Here is a 23,006-nt window from a genome sequence, read left to right as displayed (position 1 = left end):
TCCTTACTCCTAGGTCACTACTAAAATGAAGTTTAGGTAACTAAACAAGTTGACTTCAATTACAAAGGAAATAACTGATCAACATTTCAGAATCTAATTATCTTGTAACTATCAAAAGAAAAGCAAGTCGTTTATCTTAATTCAATACCACATTCAAAAGAAACACATTTTTTTCATCCTCCCTTTTATAGGATTGGCATTTTCCTTTTCTGACACATCTTAATAGTCTGTTAAGATGTATGTATATATATAAACTAAGAATTGTAATAAAGAGAGCCCTACGTGCTTTCTAGCCCAACTTTCCATTCGGGGTAGAAATCCTTCCTAAATTATTTCTGGTCAAAAGATATCTATCATCAGCTTAAACACTTTGAACATTGGAGAAATAACTTTGAGGTTCTCCCTTGCATTGTGGCTCAATGTAGCTATTAGGAAGTACTTTAAGTTAAACAGACATCTTCATCTAAACTATTTCTAATTGATCCTGGTCCTACTTTCTAGAATAATTATTTTCTCTCTAGTTCTCTTCAATAATTTAACAATTATCCCATCTCCATTTTTACTTCTTCTCCATGTTTAACTTTCTACTTTCTTTATTCCTCACAGGATGTGACTTTTAGAACCATCATCACTATGGTTATTCTTCTTTAGGAGTGTTTTGTTTTAGCACCATTTCTCATAAATGACGGCACAGTTGTTACAAGTTCTGAAACTATTTTAGAATAGGCCAATAGTGTAAAAAGTTACATCAATTATCTATCTCATAATTAATTTACAGGAGTTCATAGATTCTACTTTATACATCTTATGTATAACATTACTCTCAAACAACTGAAAAGAATATGTTAATATGCCAGGTTCACTGGTCTTCAACTTGCTATTTTGTAACAATCCTGTTTTGTATAATGAAACAAGAGTGACTTAAAATATGGAATAAATATGATTAAAATATAACAAAACAAAAGATTAATTAAGATAGAACGAAATTTAGAAACCATTCAACAGAAGCAACACCATTTAAAGATAAAGAAACTGCGGTAAGATTGTTTATGGTAGAGACAGTATCAGAAACCTAATAAAAAGACCAATTTCCATGTAGATAGGATTGCACATAAGAAACAACTTTAAAATTTATATTTTACCTTCCTAGGTGATTCCCTTCTTATCTTAGAGGAAAAAAAACGCCTCTATTCCCTCTAAGGCAATACTTCCCACCAGCATGTGATTTTACTCCAAAAATTATTTGTAAAATCTTTCGTTAATATTTTTGTAATATGTACCTATTTTCCTTTAGTATTAAGCATAGAAAGTTATAAAGTTAAAAACACTAAAATATCGAAATGTAATATTCAAAATGGCAGTGTTTTCTCAAAGGGAACACTACTAGTATTTTAGGAGGGACAATCTTGCAGTGTTTAGGCTCTCAATGACATTTAGCATCCCTGGTTTCCAGGGTTCCAGACCCCAATGCCACCCCTCAGATATTGACAATATTTTAAAATTGCATACCCAAATCTCACATTCCTAACTGCCAGTGATGAGAATCGATAATTTATATAAAAGGAAATATTAATTTATAAAAATTACCTGAAGCACCAGTTTTAATTGTTGTTTTTCCTTTTTTGCCTTCCTGTTGGTCTTTCAGAGTTTCATAAACTATCTGGATAACTGGAATACTAAAAGCCTATCAAAGAAACAAAAGGTTTCTATATTAGTATTCAGATACTAACAACAGTTTAATAACCAACATAAATGACAAAAGTTAGGCACATCAAATAATTATACATATTCCAGATTGGTACTATAATTTCATTTGCCCCCCAAAAAAAAAAAAAAAAATACCAGTCAGACAACAGAGTGGCCTGAATGAAGGAAATAGGATGCAGCTAACAGCACAAAATGATAAAACAATGGAGAACAGCAGAATGAACCTACACTAAAGAGGAAAAATATCATCCAGTCTGACAAATTATTTCTCTAGTCTAGGCCAATAGGAGATCAACTTCTGTATGTAACCTTTATATTTTAGGTGTCATCATATTAAAATTCAGAAGTGAGTATAAACACTAAAGTTACTGTAACTCCCTAACACCCATTTAAAACTATATTCTTAAGGTCATACTTTTTTGTAGCTCTTCATAATTAGCTGGCAACAAAAATATCATTTTCAGTGGCAAGTAATTAATTTCTTACCTTTTGGAGGTTGCTATTTTATTAAATACTTCAAAGTAAAAACTACTATTCAAAGCTACTTTAAAATTCAACTTTTAGAGATTAAGTAAATATAATTTATTACTTACACCAGTTTTGCCACTTCCTGTTTCTGCAGCCTGAATGAGGGGAAAAAAGTTGATTTTACAGATTAAGTTGTCTATTAAACAGATCAAATTAACACAATAATATGTAGAAATCTTTAACATTTGACCGGCTACCTTTATTTTCACAGTGCCTCCAGATTATCCAGGCTTCCTCTGTCAACTCCGACTACAGCCCATTTTGTTACCTTTCCCATACCTTTAAGAATCTTCTCTTCCCTTTCCTTTCCCATTGCTATCATTCAAATGGAAGCTCTCATCATTCTAATCTAGATTATTATAAAAGTATCCAAACAACATCTAATCCCAGAACTATACTACAATCTGCTACTCAAATTAGTCTCCATGGGAAGACTAATATTCAAATTCTTTAACAGGACACTTGAGAAAGAGCCCAAATAATCTGACCCATTATCTCTCTACCATTTTATTTCAAGTTTATCCCTGCTCAGACACATATTTTATGCTACCATCCAACTGAAGTATTCCAGAGTCATATCGTACATTCTACCATTCGCTGTTTTGTTGGTATTCTTTCTACCTAAAAAGCATTTCCCTTTTATCTTGCCTTGTCAAAAATCTGGCCCACACTTATAACTCCAGCACTTTGGAAGGTCAAGACAGGAGGATTGCTTGAGGCTGGGAGTTGGAGAACAGACTGGGCAACATAGTGAGACCCTGTCTCTACAAAAAATACAATAAATTAGCTGGATGTGGTGGTGTGTACCTGTAGTCCCACCTAATTGGGAGGCCGAAATAGGAAGATTGCTTGAACCCAGGAGTTTGAGGCTGCAGTGAACTATAAACACACCATTGCACTCCAGCTTGGGCAACAGAGCTTGGCCTTTTTAAAAAAATAAATAAAAGAAATCTACTTCCTCTAAGCAGTCCCTATGATCCCTAAAGCAAAAGGATAACTGGAGTCCCACTCAAATTCCGCACTACTCTGCATCTCTTATGAAGGAGCCACATTCTCTCTGATATGAGATTCATTCTTACACATGTCTTATTGCCCTAGTTGGTTTAAGCTTCTCAAGGGTAAATATTTATCTGTTTGAAGCTTTTACCTAATGCTCTGAATACAGTATATGTATCATAAATGTTTGTGAATAAAGTTAAAGTATCATATTTAAGCCTATGCAATTCTTAGAGTGTGTCCCCAGCTCCCAATCACCTCACCAAATTTAAACTTACCATAAGTACATCACCTCCTCCTAGTATCAATGGGATAGATTCAGCCTGGATATCAGTTGGGAGGCTAAAAGAATCATATTTGAAGAATTTTAGTTATTGGAAAAAAAAATCACCTAAGCAAATTAAGTCATGTTAAACTTTAAGCCTAAAAGAAAATTTTACGTGGTAAATATGATCCATCCTATTCCACTAGAAATATGTCAAGGTTGAAAAAAGGAAACTTTCCATAATTTAGAAAATCACACAAAAGAACTGAATTTCACTTATACAACTAGACACAAAAATATTGGATAAAATCACTAACAACTGTTTAAATTATAAAACATCCTCTCCCAGGTACATTTAAGCTTTATGTACTTACAGCCAATCCATCTCTTCCACAGCTTGTGCAATCTCAGGCATAACACCCATCTCTGAAAGTAAACATTGATTTTAAAAATCACATATACTGAATTGAAATCATAAATTGCAGTGCTCTCAAAATTACTATTCAAAAACAGGGTAAAGATTTTGAAGGATAGCTCAGTTACATCAAATCTACTGAGCGCGGCACTGTTGAAAGAGCACAAGTTCTGAAGAAAGACTTGAGTTCAAATCTAAGTTCTCACTTATTAGCAAATGACCTTAGGCAAGGCTATAAATCTGTTTTCTCCACACAAAACAGGGCTGATATTGCCTACCTTGGAGGGCTACATGAGGACCAGAGATAATAATGTAATGCAACTGGAGCATGGCTGTCACCTAATAAACTGTAGCCACTATAGTGCTTATTTACCTCTTATGACTCGTGAAAAGTCTGCGAAGCATAGACAGGGTTGTTGCATTTAGAGATAATTTAGAGATAATGTGCGCATTTAGAGATAATCTCTTTACATTAGATATTATGTACCTTGGCTACTCCAGGACCATGTGAATACCTTCAGCAATTAGAGAAAAATGAATAGACAAGTGGAGAGCACCCGCATTTATTGGCAGCCTGATTAACTGATTAACTGAAGAGGGAGGGGCCAGCAGTAAAAACATGGGCATCTGGAAATGTCAGCTGAAGAACTGCTCTGTTCTTAACTGTATATATATTTCAATAATTCTACTTCAAGACCCATCCTAAATGAATAGAGATGAGTTGTTTCTAACTGGGTTTTGTCATTTTATCATTTCTCATATGAACTCTAGAGGGTAATTAACATATGGAGTAGTTGGATTACTTAAACTTTCCTTCCAAATGAGAAGTGACTTTTAAGTCTGTATTTATGAAATATAGCTTTTATTATAAAAATACGTATTCCTATAAAAAAAAAAGTCAAATATTCACAAGCCCCAGAAATACCAATTTTGAAATTCTGTATTTCTTGCCATTGTGAAAAGGCATAAAGCAAACGTACAGACTGAAAATATTATTTATAAAATTATGTAGCTTTTTCGTTGCATCAGATGAGAAGGATCATCATTTTCAAAAAAGAAGGCTCTCCTAACTCTTTTTTTTTTTTGAGACAGAGTCTCGTTCTGTCACCCAGGCTGGAGTGCGGTGGCATGATCTCGGCTCACTACAAACTCCGTCTTCCAGATTCAAGCAATTCTCCTGCCTCAGCCTCCCGAGTAACTGGGGCTACAGGCACATGTCACCATGCTCGGCTAATTCTTTTGCGTATTTTTAGTAGAGACGGGGTTTTACCATGTTAGCCGGGATGGTCTCAATCTCCTGACCTCATGATCTGCCCACTTTGGCCTCCCAAAGTGCTGGGATTACAGGCATGAGCCACTGTGCCTGGCAACTCTCCTAACTGTTAATCTCCTCAGAAAAAAAAAAAAAAAAAAATTCACAGATAAACTAATGAAGATCTAAAGTTGAATATCCAGGCAGACCTTCCTAAGAATTAACCTGTATTACAGTCTATGTTCTCTCTCCTAAAATGCAAACTGCTTGAAACAAAGGAGTGGTGTGTTCTTACTGCATACGGAATACTGCAAGCTGAAGCCGTTTGCAAAACTGTTTTACAACAAGAAACAACATATCACTTTCAGTAAATTCCAGACAACCTGTTGTACCATTCTGGTCATGTTCCCTGCAAGTTTTCTTTGAAACCAGACCTTAAGTATAATACTTTTAACAGTTAAGGAAAAATTAGAAACATTCATGAAATTCCAGTTTTGTCTTTATTTCATATCACAGACTCTTTTTCCAGTCATTTACCTCTAACTTTCATGAAATTTGTGTATGACTCCCAAAGATGTGTACCTATAAAATGACTACCTAGAACTATCCTACAGACCTTGGCTCTAAAATCCTGTTTTAGGAAAATGTTGGGAGACAAAAAACAGCAACAACTCTGAGCAGATTTCCAACTGAATCCTATTAGAAGATGTAACTGAAACAGTCAGAAATCTTACATGACTGTTGCACTTTGGGAGGCCAAGGTGGGCGGATCACCTGAGGTCAGGAGTTTGAGACCAGCCTGGCCAACATAGTGAAACCCTGTCTATACTAATAATACAAAAATGAGCAGGGCATGGTGGTAGGTGCCTGTAATCCCAGCTACTCAGGAGGCTGAGGCAGGAGAATTGCTTGAACCTGGGAGATGGAGGCAGCAGTGAGCCAATATCACACCACTGCACTACAGCTGGGGCGACAGAGTAAGCCTACATCCCCCACCTCCCACCCCCCGCCCCCCGCCAAAAAAAAGAAAAAGAAAAAGAAAAAAAAATCTTACATGACTGAAGATTTGGAATTCCTAATATTCTTACAGAAGAAAACTAAAAAATATAAAATACTACAACACCTGAAGTCATCTTAAAAAGTTAAGAACATTAAAGGACACCAGGCCTAACGTGATACATTTACATAGCAATAAACGTTACATAAGTGCTACATAAATGCATCACGTTTAGCACATTTAAGGCTGATTACAGCTTCCTAAAACTGGATCCCTAATAGGAGGATGATTAAGAGGGGAAAATATCAACTGTAGGTTTCGATAAGCCACATCAAATCATGTTTGGCATAAAGGACAGTATCAGGCGGCAAATAAATGTAAATTTTCCAAACTTACGTTGGGCTGGTGCGTACGTTAATCAAAATGCTTTCCCTTGGGCTTCAACACTGAACATTAATGTTGATATAATAGCGTTTAACAAATAAAGATCAGGTTTATGCCTGGGACGTTTTGGAAGGGCCTGAAAAAACTGGACAGAGGCAGGATCGTCATTTTCCCCAATCACTCCACCCCACGCCGACTCGCTTCTCTGCCTGGCCAAGCCCAGATAAGCCGCGGGCAGAAAAGGGTTCCCAAAGGGTCACTGCCACGTTAAGAGGCAGGAGGTGCAGGCGTCTGGGAACCGCCAGAGCAACGCCGCCGCCTGGATTTTGCAGCCGAAGGTGCACTGGCAGGAAAGCCAAGTGGAGATTGGTAGAAGGGAAAGGGTACGGGGAGGGACGTCCTGGCCCGCTCCTGAAAAGAACTGTTCTCCGAACCCGAGCCACGGCCGCCCCCGATCCCGCAACGCGGGTCCATCAGGGGCTGCAGCGGACAGCGCCCTTCGGTCTCCCTGATCCCTTTAGCTCCCCGCGGGCCGCCCCAGGGTCGAGGCATGCAACAAGCCGCCCCACTACCCCCAGAGCTTCCACAAACGCACCGGAGAAGGCCGCCATCTTCACCCCGTCCTCCGCGGCTTCGCCCGCTCGCTCCCTCCCTCCCGACTGACACAGCGCGGCTGTGGCTCCGCGCGCTTCCGGCCCCCGGCCTTTGGCGTTCGGAGTCCGGGCAGGGACTCAGCCCCGGGAGAACGGTTCCGATGGAAGGAAAGGCCCGCACCAGCCCCGCCTTATGCACCTGCCGCTGAGCGGACCGCTGGGACCCAGGGCCTCGGGACCCCGCCTTCGTCCTGGGCACCATGTGTTTGGAGCACACCATGCGGTATCAGGGTCACTGCCACAGAGAAGGAAGCAGACGTTTGGTAATTAGGGTCATCCAGTGGGCTCAGGCTGACACCACACCGTGTCGTCCCCACTCAGTCCCCCAACTTTACAAAGATGAGCAGGGCCTTGGTGTATGAATGACCTGGAGAGATGGACTGGATTCATTGCTCCGAGCACTAGTGGGTGCCTGGCAACCAGTAGGTATTTGTTTTTTGTTTTTTGTTTTTTACTGAAATAAGTAATGATTTAGATTTCCCTTCACCCATGTTTGACGTCGCTTTTATAATTTCGAGTTTGACTTCCATGCAATTTTCACTCCTTTCTCTTTGCAAAGAGATGGGGAAAGTAAATGAGGAATCCTCCCAACCAGACACTCTGTCAGGAAGGTATTAGAATCTTTAGATGAGGACTCTAAGATTCAGGAAAGTTAAGTCACTTATCTAAAGACACATATCTACCGAATGGTAGCGTGGGATTTGAGCCACATCTGCCCAACGCGAGGGCGAGTGCTGTACTATCTGTAGCCTGCCCCAGAGTGTCTTAGAGAAAAGCGGAACCCTCAGGCAAGATAGAATAGGGTTGCAGCGGCCGGCCGGGCGCGGTGGCTCACACCTGTAATCCCAGCACTTTGGGAGGTCGAGGCGGGCGGATCACGAAGTCAGGAGGTCGAGACCATCCTAGCTAACATGGTGAAACCCCTTCTCTACTGAAAATAAAAAAAGATAAAAATAAATAAAAAATAAAAAAGGGTTGCAACTACTCGGGAGGTTGAAGCATGAGAATCATTTGAACCTGGGAGGCGAAAGCTGCAGTGAGACGAGATCGTGCCACTGCACTCCAGTCTGGGCGACAGAGGAAGAGTCTGTCTCAAATTAAAAAAAAAAGAAAAAGAAAAAAAGAAAAAAAATAAAAAGATGGTTGGGCGCGGTGTCTCACTCCTGTAATCTCAGCACTTTGGGAGGCCGAGGCGGGCGGATCACGAGGTCAGGAGATCGAGACCATCCTGGCTAACATGGTGAAACTTCCCCCTCTCTACTAAAAATACAAAACAATTAGCAGGGCGTGGTGGCGGGCGCCTGCAGTCCCAGCTACTGGGGAGTCTGAGAATGGCGTGAACCCCGGAGGCGGAGCTTGCAGTGAGCCGAGATCGAGCCACTGCACTCTAGCCTGGGCCACAGAGCCAGACTCCTCTCAAAAAAAAAAAAAAAAAAAAAAAAGATAGAATGGGGTTAGAAGTACAGAATTGGGAACCATATTCTGAGTTGGGATTCTAGCTCGACACTTGCTTGCTGTGTAACCTTGAACAAGTCATGAGGCTTCTCTCTTCAGTTTACTCATGTAATAGGATTCACCCGAGGCTCCAAAGGTCCAGGACAATACACTCAGCCCTGCAGCTTCACACTTCCAGGGGGCACTATCACATTATATTCTCTATTCTTGTTATATTTTATCTAAATAATACCCTGAGAGTTATGCAATGTAGCAATTTTGAGTGGATACCAAGTACCCCCACATTCCAAGGAGAGATACAAGACCCATATTATGTAGGACTTGCCAAAGGGAAATCTGAAATCTAATTTTTGTGCCTTTAGCCAATGCCCACCTTTAAAGTATGAAAAATTGGCTGGGCATGATGGCTCATGTCTATAATCCCAACACCTTGGGACGCTGAGGCAAGGGGATCACTTGAGCCCAGGAGTTCAAGAGCAGCCTGGGCAACATAATGAGACCCCCATCTCTACAAAAAAAAAAAAAAAAAAAAAAAATTAAAAATTAGCTGAGCATGGTGCACACCTGTAGTCTCAGCTACTTGGGAGGCTAAGGTGGGAGGATCTCTTGAGCCTAGGAGATGGAGGCTGCAGTGAGCCATGATGGTGCCACTGCACTGCAGCCTGGGTGGCAGAGCAAGACCCTGTCTCAAGGAAGAAATAAAGTATGAAAAAATTAAAGATGCAAATTAAGAGAAAAGATTTCTGTGAAAAGAACGCGTTTTCAGGAAACTACTCTGAGAACTTTTGATCTGAGAGTTTGGGAAGCATAAGGACCGCTCTGAGAAGCTGTCCCTAGGAGGACCTGAGGTGGCAGTGCAGAAAAAGAGACAGAGAGAAGAGAGAAGCCTGCTGCAGGAGCTAACTGTGTTTCCAGCGACTGTGGGAGAATTGTGTGACATTTTTTCCCCAAGGGATAAATAGATCTGTGGAGAGTGGACTGGAAGTTTTCTTCAAAGGGAATGTGCCCAAGAGACTGCCTGGAGGAGCTAAATGATTCAGCACACAGACCCCCAAAGAACACAGTGGTATCCTTACCTTCCAAACTGGAGAAGAGATATTCCTTGTCTTATGGGAGTGGCATGTGGAGGATGCAAGCAGGGGGAATCTCCAAGATACCACAAAAAGTTCCCTCTGAGAGAAACAGTCAGTCTTGAGCACGTCTAAGCCAGAGAGCACCAGAATCAGATCACCATAGCCCCAGCCAGATAAAGGTGTGTACCCACCCCCTACCCCATCCCCTAGACTTTATCCCTCCCAGGAGTCAGAAACAACAGCTAATGGGAGTGCAGAAAAGAGATTGACCCCACCCTCCCATCCCACTGCAGGCTTCTGGCATGGAATAGGACAAGCAGGAGAGGAGCAAGCCATAATGTTGGTTGAAGTTGTGAATTTTGATCATGATACTGGACATGATAGTTTACAGAAACGAGGGTATAATTAGATGAAAGTAACCAGACAACTTTTCATTGTCTCAGAGTGACCAAAAAAGCTCTGGAAGATGCCAGAGACTTCATCTAGATTAGGGGAAGAAATAACCCATAGAGATGATTTCAAGATAACGGATAATGTTTTCTGTTTGTGCTCACTTAATATACTGCTTTAATAATTATAGATACGTGTATGTGTGTGTTGCAATGCCCTCAGTAATGCAAACTGGGATATGTGAATTGGGGTATGTGATTGACTCCTCTCCTTAGCAGGTAGAATAATACCAGGCAGAGAAACAGTAGCCAGGTCCTTCACTAAACCAAAAGATAGAGGATGGGTGTCTTTCAGTCCGGTATTTTGCTGGTCTAGTCTCCCCAAGAATAGGTTGATTAAATGGTTGCCTACTAACTGGGAGATTCCTGGGAACCCTGGCCTCGTCCCAGAAAGCCAGACAGACACCACCAGGTGGCACCAAACTGTAGCCAAACCGAGAACTGATTAGACTCGACCCTAAAAACTCCCAGTCTGGGCTTTTGTTCATTTGTCTCCATTTATACAAATGGACGTGAGACATTTAAGGGGGTTGATGGAAGTCTTCAACAATTGGATTGTGGTGCTGGTTGCACAGCTCTGTAAATCATTGAATTGTATACTTAGTGAATTTTATGGTATTTAAATTATACCTTAATAAAGCTGTTTAAGAAATTATAATTAGGTGGCCGGGCGCGGTGGCTCAAGCTTGTAATCCCAGCACTTTGGGAGGCCGAGACGGGCGGATCACGAGGTCAGGAGATCGAGACCATCCTGGCTAACACGGTGAAACCCCCTCTCTACTAAAAAAAAATACAAAAAACTAGCCGGGCGAGGTGGCGGGCGCCTGTAGTCCCAGCTACTCGGGAGGCTGAGGCAGGAGAATGGCGTAAACCCGGGAGGCGGAGCTTGCAGTGAGCTGAGATCCGGCCACAGCACTCCAGCCTGGGCGACAGAGCCAGACTCCGTCTCAAAAAAAAAAAAAAAAAAAAAAGAAATTATAATTAGCAGACACATATGGCTGGGCGCAGTGTCTCATGCCTATAATCCCAGAACTTTGGGAGGCTGAGGTGGGTGGATTAGGAGTTCGAGAGGTCAGGAGTTCGAGACCAGCCTGACCAACATGGTGAAACCCTGTCTCTACTAAAAATACAAAAAAAAAAAAAAAAAAATGGCCATGCCTGGTGGTTGGCGCCTGTAATCCCAGCTACTCCGGAGGCTGAGACAGGAGAATCACTTGAACCTGAGATCGTGCCACTGCACTCCAGCCTAGGTGACAGAGCGAGACTCTGTCTCAAACACACACACACCACACACACACACACACACACACACACACCTCCCAGCCTGGGCTTGCCCCCAATATTTATGTTTTTACCCTCAGAATAACCCCATATTTTCTGTAATTGGGTTGTTTGGGCCCCGCTAATCATGTAATAGGGAAGTTTTACTATATTATCCTGGGCCCAAGATATTATGCTATGTATTTTCAAGTAAGCTATATTATAATTATATCCCACTGTAGAGCAAATGGTTTTGCAACTACTAAGGCAGACCTAAAAAAATGCCTTCAGATACCTGGGAAAGTGTAGAGAGGATGGGCCCTGTGAAGGCCTCTGTAGATGGACCACCCAAAAGCCACATACAGTTCCTAGGTTAGCTCATTTGTGCTGCTATAACAAAATACCTGAGACTGGATAATTTCTAAGGAACAAAAAGTATTTTCCCCAGTTCTGGAGGTTGGGAAGTCCAAGATTAAGGCGCGGTAGGTTCGTAGTCTGGTGAGGGTTTGGTTTCTGCTTTTAAGATGGTGCCTTGAACACCGTGTCCTCCAGCAGGGAGGAGCTCTATGTCCTTACATGGCAGAAGGTAAAAGGGCAAGAGACCAAATGCTCCATGAAGCTGTTTTTACAAGGGCTTTAATCCCATTCATGAGAGCAGAACCTTCATGGGCCAATCACCTCTTAAAGGCCCCCCTCTTAACATTACATTGGCAACATGTGAAGTTTGGAAGGAACGTACAAACCATAGTAGTCCCCTTTCCCATTGCCTTTCTTTATTATATAAATCTGAAAAAGGCTGGACATAGTGGCTTAGGCCTTTAGTTCCAGCACTTTTGGAGGACAAGGTGGGAGTATCACTTAAGCCCAAGAGTTTGAGACCATCCTGGGCAACATAGAGAGTCCCTTTCTCTAACAAAAGTTTAAAAAAATTAACCAAGCATGGTGGCACGCACCTGTGGTTGTCCCACCTATTTGGGCAGCTGGCCGGGGGTGGATCTATTTTTTTTTTTTTTTTTTTTTTTTGAGATGGAGTCTCACTCTGTCACCCAGGCTGAAGTACAGTGGCGTGATCTCAGCTCATTGCAAGCTCTGCCTCCCAGGTTCATGCCATTTTCCTGCCTCAGCCTCCTGAGTAGCTGGGACTACAGGCGCCCGCCACCATGCCTGGCTAATTTTTTTGTATTTTTAGCAGAGACGAGGCTTCACCGTGTTAGCCAGGATGGTCTCAATCTCCTGACCTCGTGATGAAGGATCATTTTTGAGCCCAGGAGGTCGAGGATGCAGTTAGCTGTGATCACACCACTGCACTCTAGCCTGGGTGACACAGCCAGACCCTTCTCAAAAAGAAAAACAAAAAAAGCAACTTGGAAGAAGAAGAAAACATTCACCTTTCCAGATTCCTTTGTAGAGAGACAGCTCAGAGACTCAGCTCTGCCTGGAGAGATATAACTGGCAGTGCCAGGTTGGGACTTCCAGGGATGCTTTTCAAAAGGGAAAGGTCTGACTGGCCTGCACCCTTTTTCGTTTTGGAACATTAATGTGATGCCTGGAAAGTCAGCAATGAGTCCTGAAGATAAAAACTGCACACTAAGAAGAACTGAAGCAGAAATAAAAGGCTGGCTCTTTAATGATGGTAAGCCCAGGTCTGTCTATCTCTAGACCTCTCTTGCAGCTTGAGAATGTTCCAGTTAAGCCACTTTAAAATTTCTTTTTTCTGCAGCCCAACACATTGCTAAGAGGTACAGAAAAGAAAGGAAATAAAACACATGTCGTTATGGACATCGTGTAATCTATCTTTCAGGAAAATTTTTTGAATGTTTCATAATACAGCAATAATCAATCTATTCTGTCTACAAGGAGGAGGAGACATTTGGCCTGAGTTGCGAGGGAAACATCCAAAATTATCCCTGAATATACGGCCATTTCCTCACAATGAAAATGAAGGTGAAATGTGACATATACAGGGGAGAATGTGACTCTGAACCCAGCCTAGGGAACATAAGTCAAATTAGGTTGTTTAGTTTGTCCTTTCATTGACATCCATCCTACTCCTCAGTTCCTATTCCCAGCTCCTTCTGGAACAAGATAAAGCCAGCTGCTTAGTTTCTGAGGATCTTGCCACCAAGAAGGAGGAAGCAGCTAGAGAGAGAATTTGTTTTAATCTAAAAGAAGTTGAGTAGAAAACATAATATCATCATACATAAACTCCCTCCCTCACAAAGTCCTTCCTCACAATATAAGATTCAAACTCGCCCATCATTTCACACAAGTAACAGTAACCCTCTCCCTCCATAAATGCTGTCTGTGTAGGTTGCCCCAGATCTACCTGTTAGGAGAAAAAAAACGACTCAGGAGTACTTGCACTGGATCTTGAATCTTGCTATGGTCAGTCTTTCCATTAATAAACCCTCTCCCCTTCGACACAGCTCTTAGTTGATAAGGCTCCTGAATCCACCCTCTATAGGATGGTCCTCCATGTCCAGCTTCCTGCTTACTTCCAGACTTATTACCTGCCACTTTCCTCCACAAATTTTACTTTCCAGCAGATCAAACTGTGTAGAATTCCTTGCATACACCACATTGCCTCTCACCACTATAGTTTTTAAAATGCTGTTCCCTCTCCCTAGAATAGCTTTCCCTTTTTAGTTTTGGCTATCTGTTGCTGTGAACAACTACACCAAAACTTAGAGGCATACTACAACAGCCAATATATTCACTTATAATTTGGGGGGTCAGGAATTTGGGCAGGGCTTAGCTGGCTGGTTCTTCTTCTCCATGTGGCATTCCCTGTGGTCACTCACTAGGTCACATTCAGCTGGTGCCTTGGCTGGGCTGGGAGGTCAAAGAAGACTTCACTCCCATGTGTGGTCACCCATTACTCCTCTACATGATCTTGCTCTGTCCACGTGGCCAGCTTGGACCTTCTCACAGCAGGATTAGTATTAGGAAAGACAGACTTCCTACATAGTGCCACAAAGATGTGTCTCAAAAGTAGAAAGCAAAAGCTGTATATCTCTTAAGCCAGCCTTGGAAGTAATACAGTGCCACTTCTATTACATTCTGTCAGCCAACACAAGTCATATGACCAGCCCAGTTTCATGGGGAGGAGAAACAGACTCTACAATTCAATGCAGTAAATAGCAAAGAGTTTGCAGCCATTTATAATATACCATCTTTTGTAACATAGTATGTGCGTTTACAATATAACTACCTATAGTAACACCCATCTTCTTGGAAAACTCCTAATTATCATTCAGATTCAGCTAAGCTAGCAACTTGCAGCAAATCCTGCTTCCCCAATGTTTATTTCTCTTTTTCCTTAAATTTCTGACTTAGCTGGACATATGGCTGCTCAGAATAAAGACTCTACTTGCCAGCCTTCCTGGTAGCTAGATTTGCCCATATGCCCATATTCTGACCAGTGGTACATAAACAGAGGTGTCAAATGTGACTTCTGGGAAATTCCCATAATGGAGGTGTTGTGTTCTTCCTCATTTCTTCCTTCCTGTTGGATGGAATTAGGATGTGATGGCTGGGGTTTGAGCAGCCATTTTGGACCATGAAATGAGAGCCATATATTGAGAACAATAAGAGAGAAATAGCTTGCATCTCTGACACCTTTGGAGCACCATACCAGTCAAAAATTGTGACTCTAGATTTCTTAAATGAGAGAGAAATAAACATCTATCTTCTTTCTTTGCAGGAAGGGGAAATGGGGGCGGTCTTTCTCACACAGCCAAACCTAATCCTAATTTGTATGCTCTCATTAGTTATCTACTGCTACAAAACAAGTTGCCCCAAAATCTAGTAACTTAAAACAATAAACATTTATTACTACTCCCAGCTTCTGTGGAACAGGAATTCAGGAGCAGCTTGGCTAGGCAGGTTCCACTTGGCGTCACTCTTACAGTAGTAGCCAAGCTGCAAGCTGGGACTGCAGTCATCCCAAGGCTTCGCTAGGGCTGAAAGATCAGTTTTTAAAGCTTGGTCACTCCCTTGTCTGTGCTGGCAGTGAGTGGGAGGCCTCTGCTTTCCTCCATGTAGATCTCTCCCTGGGCCACTTCGGTGTTCTCATGATATTGCAGCTGGGGCCTCCTCACCCTTCCCCACCAAAGCAACCCATCCTAGAGAACAAAGCAGAATGAATATTATCTTTTATGGCATAGCCATCAAAGTCACACTATCACTTCTGTGATATCTTAGTGGTCACACAGGCCTATTCAACATGGAAGAGGACTAATACACACAAAGGTGTGAATTCCAGTAGACAAGGATCTTTTGCGGGGCAAGCAACCCAGAGGCTGGCTACCATATCCCTGCTTCCCTAACAGACCCCCTTATTTGTTCACGTGGCAGGTGGTGATCCCTCAGTCTCAGGAAAAAGTATGTTCATATCACATTCTCTGGGGTAAATTATGTTGCTTCTACACTCACCGTTGTCATTAAATTTGTTGGCTTAGCTTTCTGTGTTTTTCACAATTTACCAGACTCACAGAGCAGTTTGAAGACAGGGAGGCTCACATTTAAACATCCTTTCCCCGCCCCGTATTTCCTGTAACTTCTGAGTTGAGCAACAATCATTGAATTTTATGCTTTTGTCAAAATAAGCTGTCAGAAACTGGTCCAGATCTATTAGAATGCAACATCATTCTCACTGCCCTGGCATTCACCTTATGGTGCAGGGACCAGAGGGGGCCTGGCAAACAGACATAAATCCAGAGATCTGTAATTCTGTATCCCCTGAAGAAGTGGCCATAAAGTCCATCACTCCAGATATATGGGGAGAAGGAGACAAAGGGCAACCCGGATGAGTTTCAGAGGGACTGTAAAACAGAAAAAGAGATCTCACTAACTGCCTCACTCTCTGCATATACAAGCCAGGCAGGGACACAATTCATGGTAGGGTGCCGACTAGCCGGCAGGCATGAATGGCCCTGTCTCCCATGCCAGCCATCTTGAGTGTTCGTCGGCCCCTGTGAGTGACGCTGTCAGCCCTAGGGGAGATGGTGCCACATTTGGAGTCTGAACTTATGGGTGTTTAAGAACAGAATGTACATCAGACATATGTTCCAAATCCAGCAGCTCAGAATCTGCCAGGATCCCCAAATTCCGTCACCTGCAGCAGAGCCATTTTGCACCTGCACACAGAGCTCAGACTCGCTTTCTCAGCCTCCCGCCCAGGTTCCTTGCTTCGCTGCACCTCCTTCCTGTCTGTGAAATTGATCTCAGGTTTTCTTGTTAACAAGATCTGTGATTTTTTTTTTTCTTTCTTCTTTTTTTTTTTTAGTAGACTGAAACAAAACCACTTGCCATATGAAAAACAGGGGCAGGTAGTAAAAAAGATGGTCATGAATCTTCAAAATGCCTGGAAAAAGCAATTCTAAATATAAGAATTTATACTGCCTTTTTCCTATGATACAATAATAAAAATGGGAATTTGTGAAGGCTGCTTCCACTGTAGATCTGAATGGTGGTGGTCCAGTTACTATGGCTGCATAACAAATTACCCCAATATATTTTTGTCTTAAAACATGTGTTTGCTTCACTTATAGATTTTAAGGGTGAGGAACCTGGGCGCAGCAGGGATGGCTTATCTCTGTTCCACAATACTCACCTTGTCCAGGGGCTGGAATCATGACAAGGTCATCACTCACATGACTCAGTTAACGCTCATCCTAGCTGGGATGAGACCCAGCTGGGACTGTTGGCCAGCTGCAGCCTGGGCTTTTCCACAATGCCGTGGCTTTATTCCAAAGGTGAGCATCCCCAGGGCCGTGTGGCCTTCAATGACCAAGCTTCAGAAGTCAAGTGGTGTCATTTCCTTCTCATTTTATCCATTAAGATAATGACAAGGTTGCTCAGATTCAAAGGGGGGGATCATAGATGCCACCACTTGAAGGAGGAGCGTCAACATTTCATTTTCTTTTTCTTTTTGAGACAGGGTCTTGCTCTGTCTCCCACGCTGGAGTGCAGTGCTGCAATCATGATGCACGGCAGTCGCGATCTCCCAGGCTCAAGCTGTCCTCCTGCCTCAGCCTCCCAAGTAGCTGGGACTACAGGTTTGCACCACCGTACCTGGCTAATTTTTTTATTTTTTTTTTAGAGACAAGGTCTCACTATGTTGCCCAGGCTGGTTTTGAACTCCTGAGTTAAGCAATTCTTCTGCCTTGGCCTTGGAAAGTGCTGGGATTATAGGTGCGAGCCATAGTGCTCAGACTCAGCATTACATTTTAAGAAAACATGGGACAAGGTATAAATTGGTGAGGTAATGTGTTAGAGTTCTCCAGAGAAACAGAAGCAATAGGATGTGTGTGTATATAGAAAGAGATTTTTTTTTTTTTTTTAAGAAATTGCCTCACATGATTATAAAAGGCTAGCAAGTCCAAAATCTATAGGGTGGGCTGGCAGGCTGAAGACCCAGGAAGAGTTGATGTTGCCGTTGAAGCCCGAAGACCATCTACTAGAGAATTCCCTCTTGTTGGGGGAGGTCAGCCTTTCGTTCTACTAAGGCCTTTAACCGAACGAGGCCTACCCACATTATGGAGGGCAATCCACTTTACTCAAAGGCCACCTATTCATTCATTTGGTTACTTATTTATTTATTGAGACAGCATCTTATTCTGTCACCCAGGCTGGAGTGCAGTGGCCTGATCATGGCTCACTGCAGCCTCGACCTCCTGAACTCAAGTGATCTCACCTCAGCCTCCTGAGTAGCTAGGATTACAGATGCCTGCCACCATGTCTGGCTATTTTTTGTATTTTTAGTAGAGACAGGCTTTTACCACGTTGGCCAGGTTGGTCTCCAACTCCTGACCTCAAGTGATTTGCCTGCCTTGGCCTCCTACAGTGCTGGGATTACAGGTACGAGCCTCCGTGCCTGGCCCCAGAATATGTTTGACCAAATATCTGGGCACCGTAGCCCACATATATTGATACATAATATTAAACATCACACATGCACGCCTTGTCAACTTGGCACCCATACGCATCTCCTTAAACCATACTTAATCTCCAAATAAACACAATAACAAGGTCATAATTCCACCTAAGATGATACAACTGTCCTGTGTACACTGGAAAATACACTAGCTCCTTCCCCAGGAGAGGATGTAAAAACTGTTGGATGATGTTTATTCTCCTTGACATTCTATTTTTATATCAATATTTAGATATAAAATTAACAATACTTAGATACTATAATATAAAATGAGTGTATCTTATGTTACATGAGGGGATAGGAGGGAAGAAAACAAAGATATTTGCAGCCAGGCACAGTGGCTCATGTCTGTAATCCCAGCACCTTGGGAGGCCGAGGCAGATGGATCCCTTGAGCCCAGTTCAAAACCAGGTTGGGTAACATAGTGAGACCCTGTCTCTACCAAATACATAAATAAAGATATTTGCCATATATGTATATACATACATATAGCAAAACAAATGTATATACACATAAATACATATATACAAACATATATACACACATATACACATATAAACACACATATACATATATACACATACATGTATACATTATAAACACACAAATATATTCATAACAAAATAAGGAAGAAATACTCATGGCAATTACAGTCCTTGTTTCTATAACTAGTTATGTGGTCATATCCGGTATTTATAACTACTGTACCTTTTCCCACTATCTGTTCTGTATTCCATTTGCCCTAAGCAAGCACCACAGCTGTTCACGAAACCTTTTTTTCTGAAGGTTCATGAAAAGTTTCATGAAAACTTTTATTCCGAAGGGTCTGGATCATTAGTCTTGCCTGGAATGGGTTGTTGTAGTTTTCCATTGACTTTAATCAGGAGGCATGGTAATAGCAGGAATGCCCTAAGGAATTTCCTGTATTCCAGACACACTCTTCTTTACCTCTCTTGTGGAAAAGCAGTTCAGTTTTCCCTTGGTGATCAGGATCAATCACCCCAGCCAGCACAGTCATTCTTTTCTTTTCCTGTTGACTCAGAGGCATGCAAATGCCAAAGTGACCAGGTGGCAATCTAACTTCCAGTTCAATGGAATCATTGTTGTGTCTCCCGGTGGAGACATTCCTGCCTTTGGAGCTAAGACCTCTATCTAGGTCAGAAGAGTGTAAAGTCACAGGAACTGGAAGTGAACATTTTGCTAGTGGCTCATTAGAGGTAATAGTGAGTGGCACCATTCACATCTCTGCCCCTTGATTCCTGGACCTGGGAATCTTGGCTATGGGACAAACGGTACCATATATTGGATACTGGGTCAGAGCATATGGCCATCTTTGGAAAACGCAATCTGCCACAAGTGGATATATTGAATCTCCTGATTTGGAAGCTACTTCTGCCTTGGGAAGAAATGGAAACATACTGAGTGAACAAGGAACTATATTCTTTCCATGAAGCATCTCTAAGAGCTTCACAAAGTTCCTTCATTTGCTGTTCACCTAACAAAACTGATGAAGTGCCTCCTAGGTGCCAAAGCCTATGACAGTGCTGGGGATATGAGTAAGACAAATATGAATAAGACACAATTTTTTGCTTTCAAGATAATCTAAGTTTTTAGATAATCTAAGTTTTTCAACTGAGATAAATGTAAACACATAATTTACACAAGGCAGAAATGCAGTGGTAGAGATATATTCAGAGTATCATGGGAACTCAGAGTAGACAGCTAAGCCAGTCTGGAAGTGTCAGAGAAGGGATTTTGGAGAAGATAATATCTCAGATGAATCTTAAAAGGTGGACTGAATTTAATTAGATGAAGAGGGGCTTATGGGGGAAAAAAGGAGGGGAAGCTTTTCAGGTAGAGGGGACAGCATGGAGACTTACACAGTGGCAAGACACAGGATGGTGTACCCTGATGTATTAATCGTCTCATGCTGCATTACAAACCACACTAGAACTTCGTGGCTTAAAACAAAAATATTGATTATCTTACATTATTTCTGTGGGTCAGAAATCCAGGAATGACTTATTAGGATGGTTCTGGCTTGGAATATCTCATGAGACTGCAGTCAACACGTCAACCAGGGCTGAAGGATCCACTTGTGAGTAGGCTCCCTCATGTGCCTGGCGAGTTAGTGCTGGCTGACAGAAGTTTTTCACCACCTGGACCTCTCCATAGGGTTCTTGAGTGTTGTCGCTCATGGCAGGTGTCTACCCCCAGCAACTGATTCAAGAGAGAGGTTGCTGTAACCTCTGAAGTCTCACACCATCATTTCCACAGTATGCTGCTGGTTACACAGGCCAGCCCTGTTCAATGTGGAAGGCACTGCATAAGTGCATGGACACTAGGAGGCTGGGGAATGGGGCAGGGGCGTCATTTTGAAGATTGGCTACCATACATAGAAATAAAAAATATTCCTCCATTCCTCACATGTCGAGTTCAAAATTGAAAAGTAGACAGAAATAATGCTAAAGAGTTTGGACCTGAGCTGTATCAGAGGGAACTTTGTTTGCTGATCAATATTGGTTTACTCAGGGAGGTCAGTGGGCCTCAGCCTTCAGTGTGCATCAGAATCACCTGGAGCTTGTTAAAACAGGATGTAGAAACCTCCTCCTCAGACTTTCTGATTCAATAGGTCTGGGGCAAAAATCATTTGCATTTCTCACAGGTTCCCAGGCAACTCGTGAGTACCATGCTAATACTCCTGGTCCAGGGACTATGATTTGAGAACCACTATGGTGGGTGGGACAGATATTAAGCAAGACAGTGAGATGATCATATTTCAATTTTATAAAACTCTTCCTGGCGATTGTGTGAAGAATAGATCTGTGTAGGCACCATTATGAGGCTATTATTGCAGTAGTATATATAAGATGTAATTGAAACTTGAATGAGGACAAAGAAAGTGTGTCAGGCAGGAGAGGACAGGTAAGAGAAATATCATGAACATGCCAGGATTTGATGACTTGTTGAATTTAATGGGGGTAGAGGGGGAGAGTGAAGGGAGAGTAATGAGAGGAAGAAAGGCGTTAGTGCAATGCCCACATTTCAGTATGGGTAACTGGGTGAATGACATTAGCATCAGTTGGGAAAAGTAGATTACAGGAGGGGCAGCTGGTTGGTAGGCATGGGTCTGTTGAGTTCGGTGTGAATATGATGGCCAGCAAGTAGTCTGCTATGTGAGATTGAAATCTGGAGGAGGTACTTTGGGTCAAGGTAGAGATTTGAGAAACCTTAACAAATAGGTAGTGACGCGGGGAATTGATGAGTTCACCCAGAAGAGAGAAGAGCAGGGAGTGAGGACTGAGTGGTGGAGCTGCTTCCCACCCTTTGCTGTGCATGAACATTACCTGGGGATTCTGTTAAAATGCAGATATGGACTCAGCAGGTCTGGGATGGGCCTGAGATACCACATCCCTAACAAGCTCCTCGTGATGCCAGAGCCACTGGTCTGAGCAGCACTGTTGTGGTAACAAGGTGTAGAGAACCCCAGCACTAGGGGGCAGTGTGGTGCAGAGAACAGGGAGAAGGCGCTAGAGGATGCAAATAAAGTCAGAACTATAAGGACAATTCGAAGAGTCTGTTATTACAGAAACCAAGAGAATAGATACTCTGGAAATTGATGGGTTGATTAGCATTATATGCTGGACACATTAGTGGCACAATTAGAACCCAGGTTATAGTAGGTTAAGGGCTAAATGGGAAGTGACTACTTCTAGTGAGCAGAGACTCCTGTTGTAAGAAGTTTGGATGAGGTGAAAATAACCTAGATGGAAATACAGGATGGATGTGGGGGTCAAGGGATGGCTTCATTTTTTTATTTTTTATTTTTAAGACAGTCTTGCTCTGTTGCCCAGGCTGGAGTACAGTGGCACGATCTTAGATGCCTGCAGTCTTTACCTCCTGGGTTCAAGTGATCCTCCTACCTCAGCGTCCCATGTATCTGGAATCACAGGTACATGCCACTACACCCAGCTAATGTTTTTGTGTGTTTTTTTTGTAGAGATGGGGTTTTGCTATGTTGCCTAGGCTGGTCTTGAACTCCTGGGCTCAACGATCCACCAGCCTTGGCCTTCAAAAGTGCTGGGATTACAGACATGAGGCATCATGCCTGGCCAGTTTTTTTAATCATTAGAGAAACCTGAGTGTGGTCACAGGCTGAAGGGATATTGCCAGTAAAGAGGGAACCTGCACAAGGATGCCCAAGATTAAGCCCAGCTTCAGAGAAGAAAGAAGGAATTAAGATGGGTGAAGGGAATGATTTTGATCAGGAGAAAGAGAGAAACTTTCTCTCTTAGCTGTGGGTACTAGCACACTAGAACTGGAAGACTGCAGTGACAGTGGTGTCCACACAGTTTGTGTCTCCCAGTCCAAAATTTAGCCCTAGAGAGACAGGGACTTCCCTTTCAGTCAGTGTGCAAGGGCAATCAGGCCCTTGGAACTGGCTTAAATTAATTATGTCCACTTAAAGTCTTAGGATCTATAAATTTGGAAAGGAAAACTTTATTTCTTATGATTGGTTGCAACCTCCAGGCCGGGAAGTGGAGCCTCTGGCTGAGATCAAAGCCTGCCCTCTAGGCTGGGTACGGTGGCTCATGCCTGTAGTCCCAGCACTTTGGGAGGCCAACGCACGTAGAT

At 42.5% G+C, this 23,006-nt stretch overlaps 2 protein-coding genes across 2 annotated transcripts in view; one reads left to right on the top strand and one right to left on the bottom strand.

Annotated features, from left to right (window-relative positions):
• The window catches only part of DDX1 (DEAD-box helicase 1), a 37,885-nt gene extending 30,281 nt beyond the window's left edge, over positions 1 to 7,604 (bottom strand). Inside the window, exons 1-5 of the mRNA XM_021924593.2 lie at positions 7,140 to 7,604; positions 3,871 to 3,922; positions 3,510 to 3,573; positions 2,301 to 2,330; positions 1,588 to 1,684 (exon numbers count right to left, since the gene is read on the bottom strand). Coding sequence (XP_021780285.2) covers positions 1,588 to 1,684; positions 2,301 to 2,330; positions 3,510 to 3,573; positions 3,871 to 3,922; positions 7,140 to 7,155 — 259 coding nt within the window. The 5' untranslated portion in view covers positions 7,156 to 7,604. The remainder of the gene's footprint in view (positions 1 to 1,587; positions 1,685 to 2,300; positions 2,331 to 3,509; positions 3,574 to 3,870; positions 3,923 to 7,139) is intronic.
• The window catches only part of NBAS (NBAS subunit of NRZ tethering complex), a 405,988-nt gene continuing 390,309 nt past the window's right edge, over positions 7,328 to 23,006 (top strand). Inside the window, exon 1 of the mRNA XM_021924592.2 lies at positions 7,328 to 7,619. Within this exon, the coding sequence (XP_021780284.2) occupies positions 7,560 to 7,619 (60 nt within the window). The 5' untranslated portion in view covers positions 7,328 to 7,559. The remainder of the gene's footprint in view (positions 7,620 to 23,006) is intronic.

Source organism: Papio anubis, chromosome 14 (genome assembly GCF_008728515.1).
Source record: "Papio anubis isolate 15944 chromosome 14, Panubis1.0, whole genome shotgun sequence".
NCBI lineage: Eukaryota > Metazoa > Chordata > Mammalia > Primates > Cercopithecidae > Papio > Papio anubis.
Note: the sequence above shows the minus strand (reverse complement) of the source record. Positions and strands in the feature narration are given on the sequence as shown.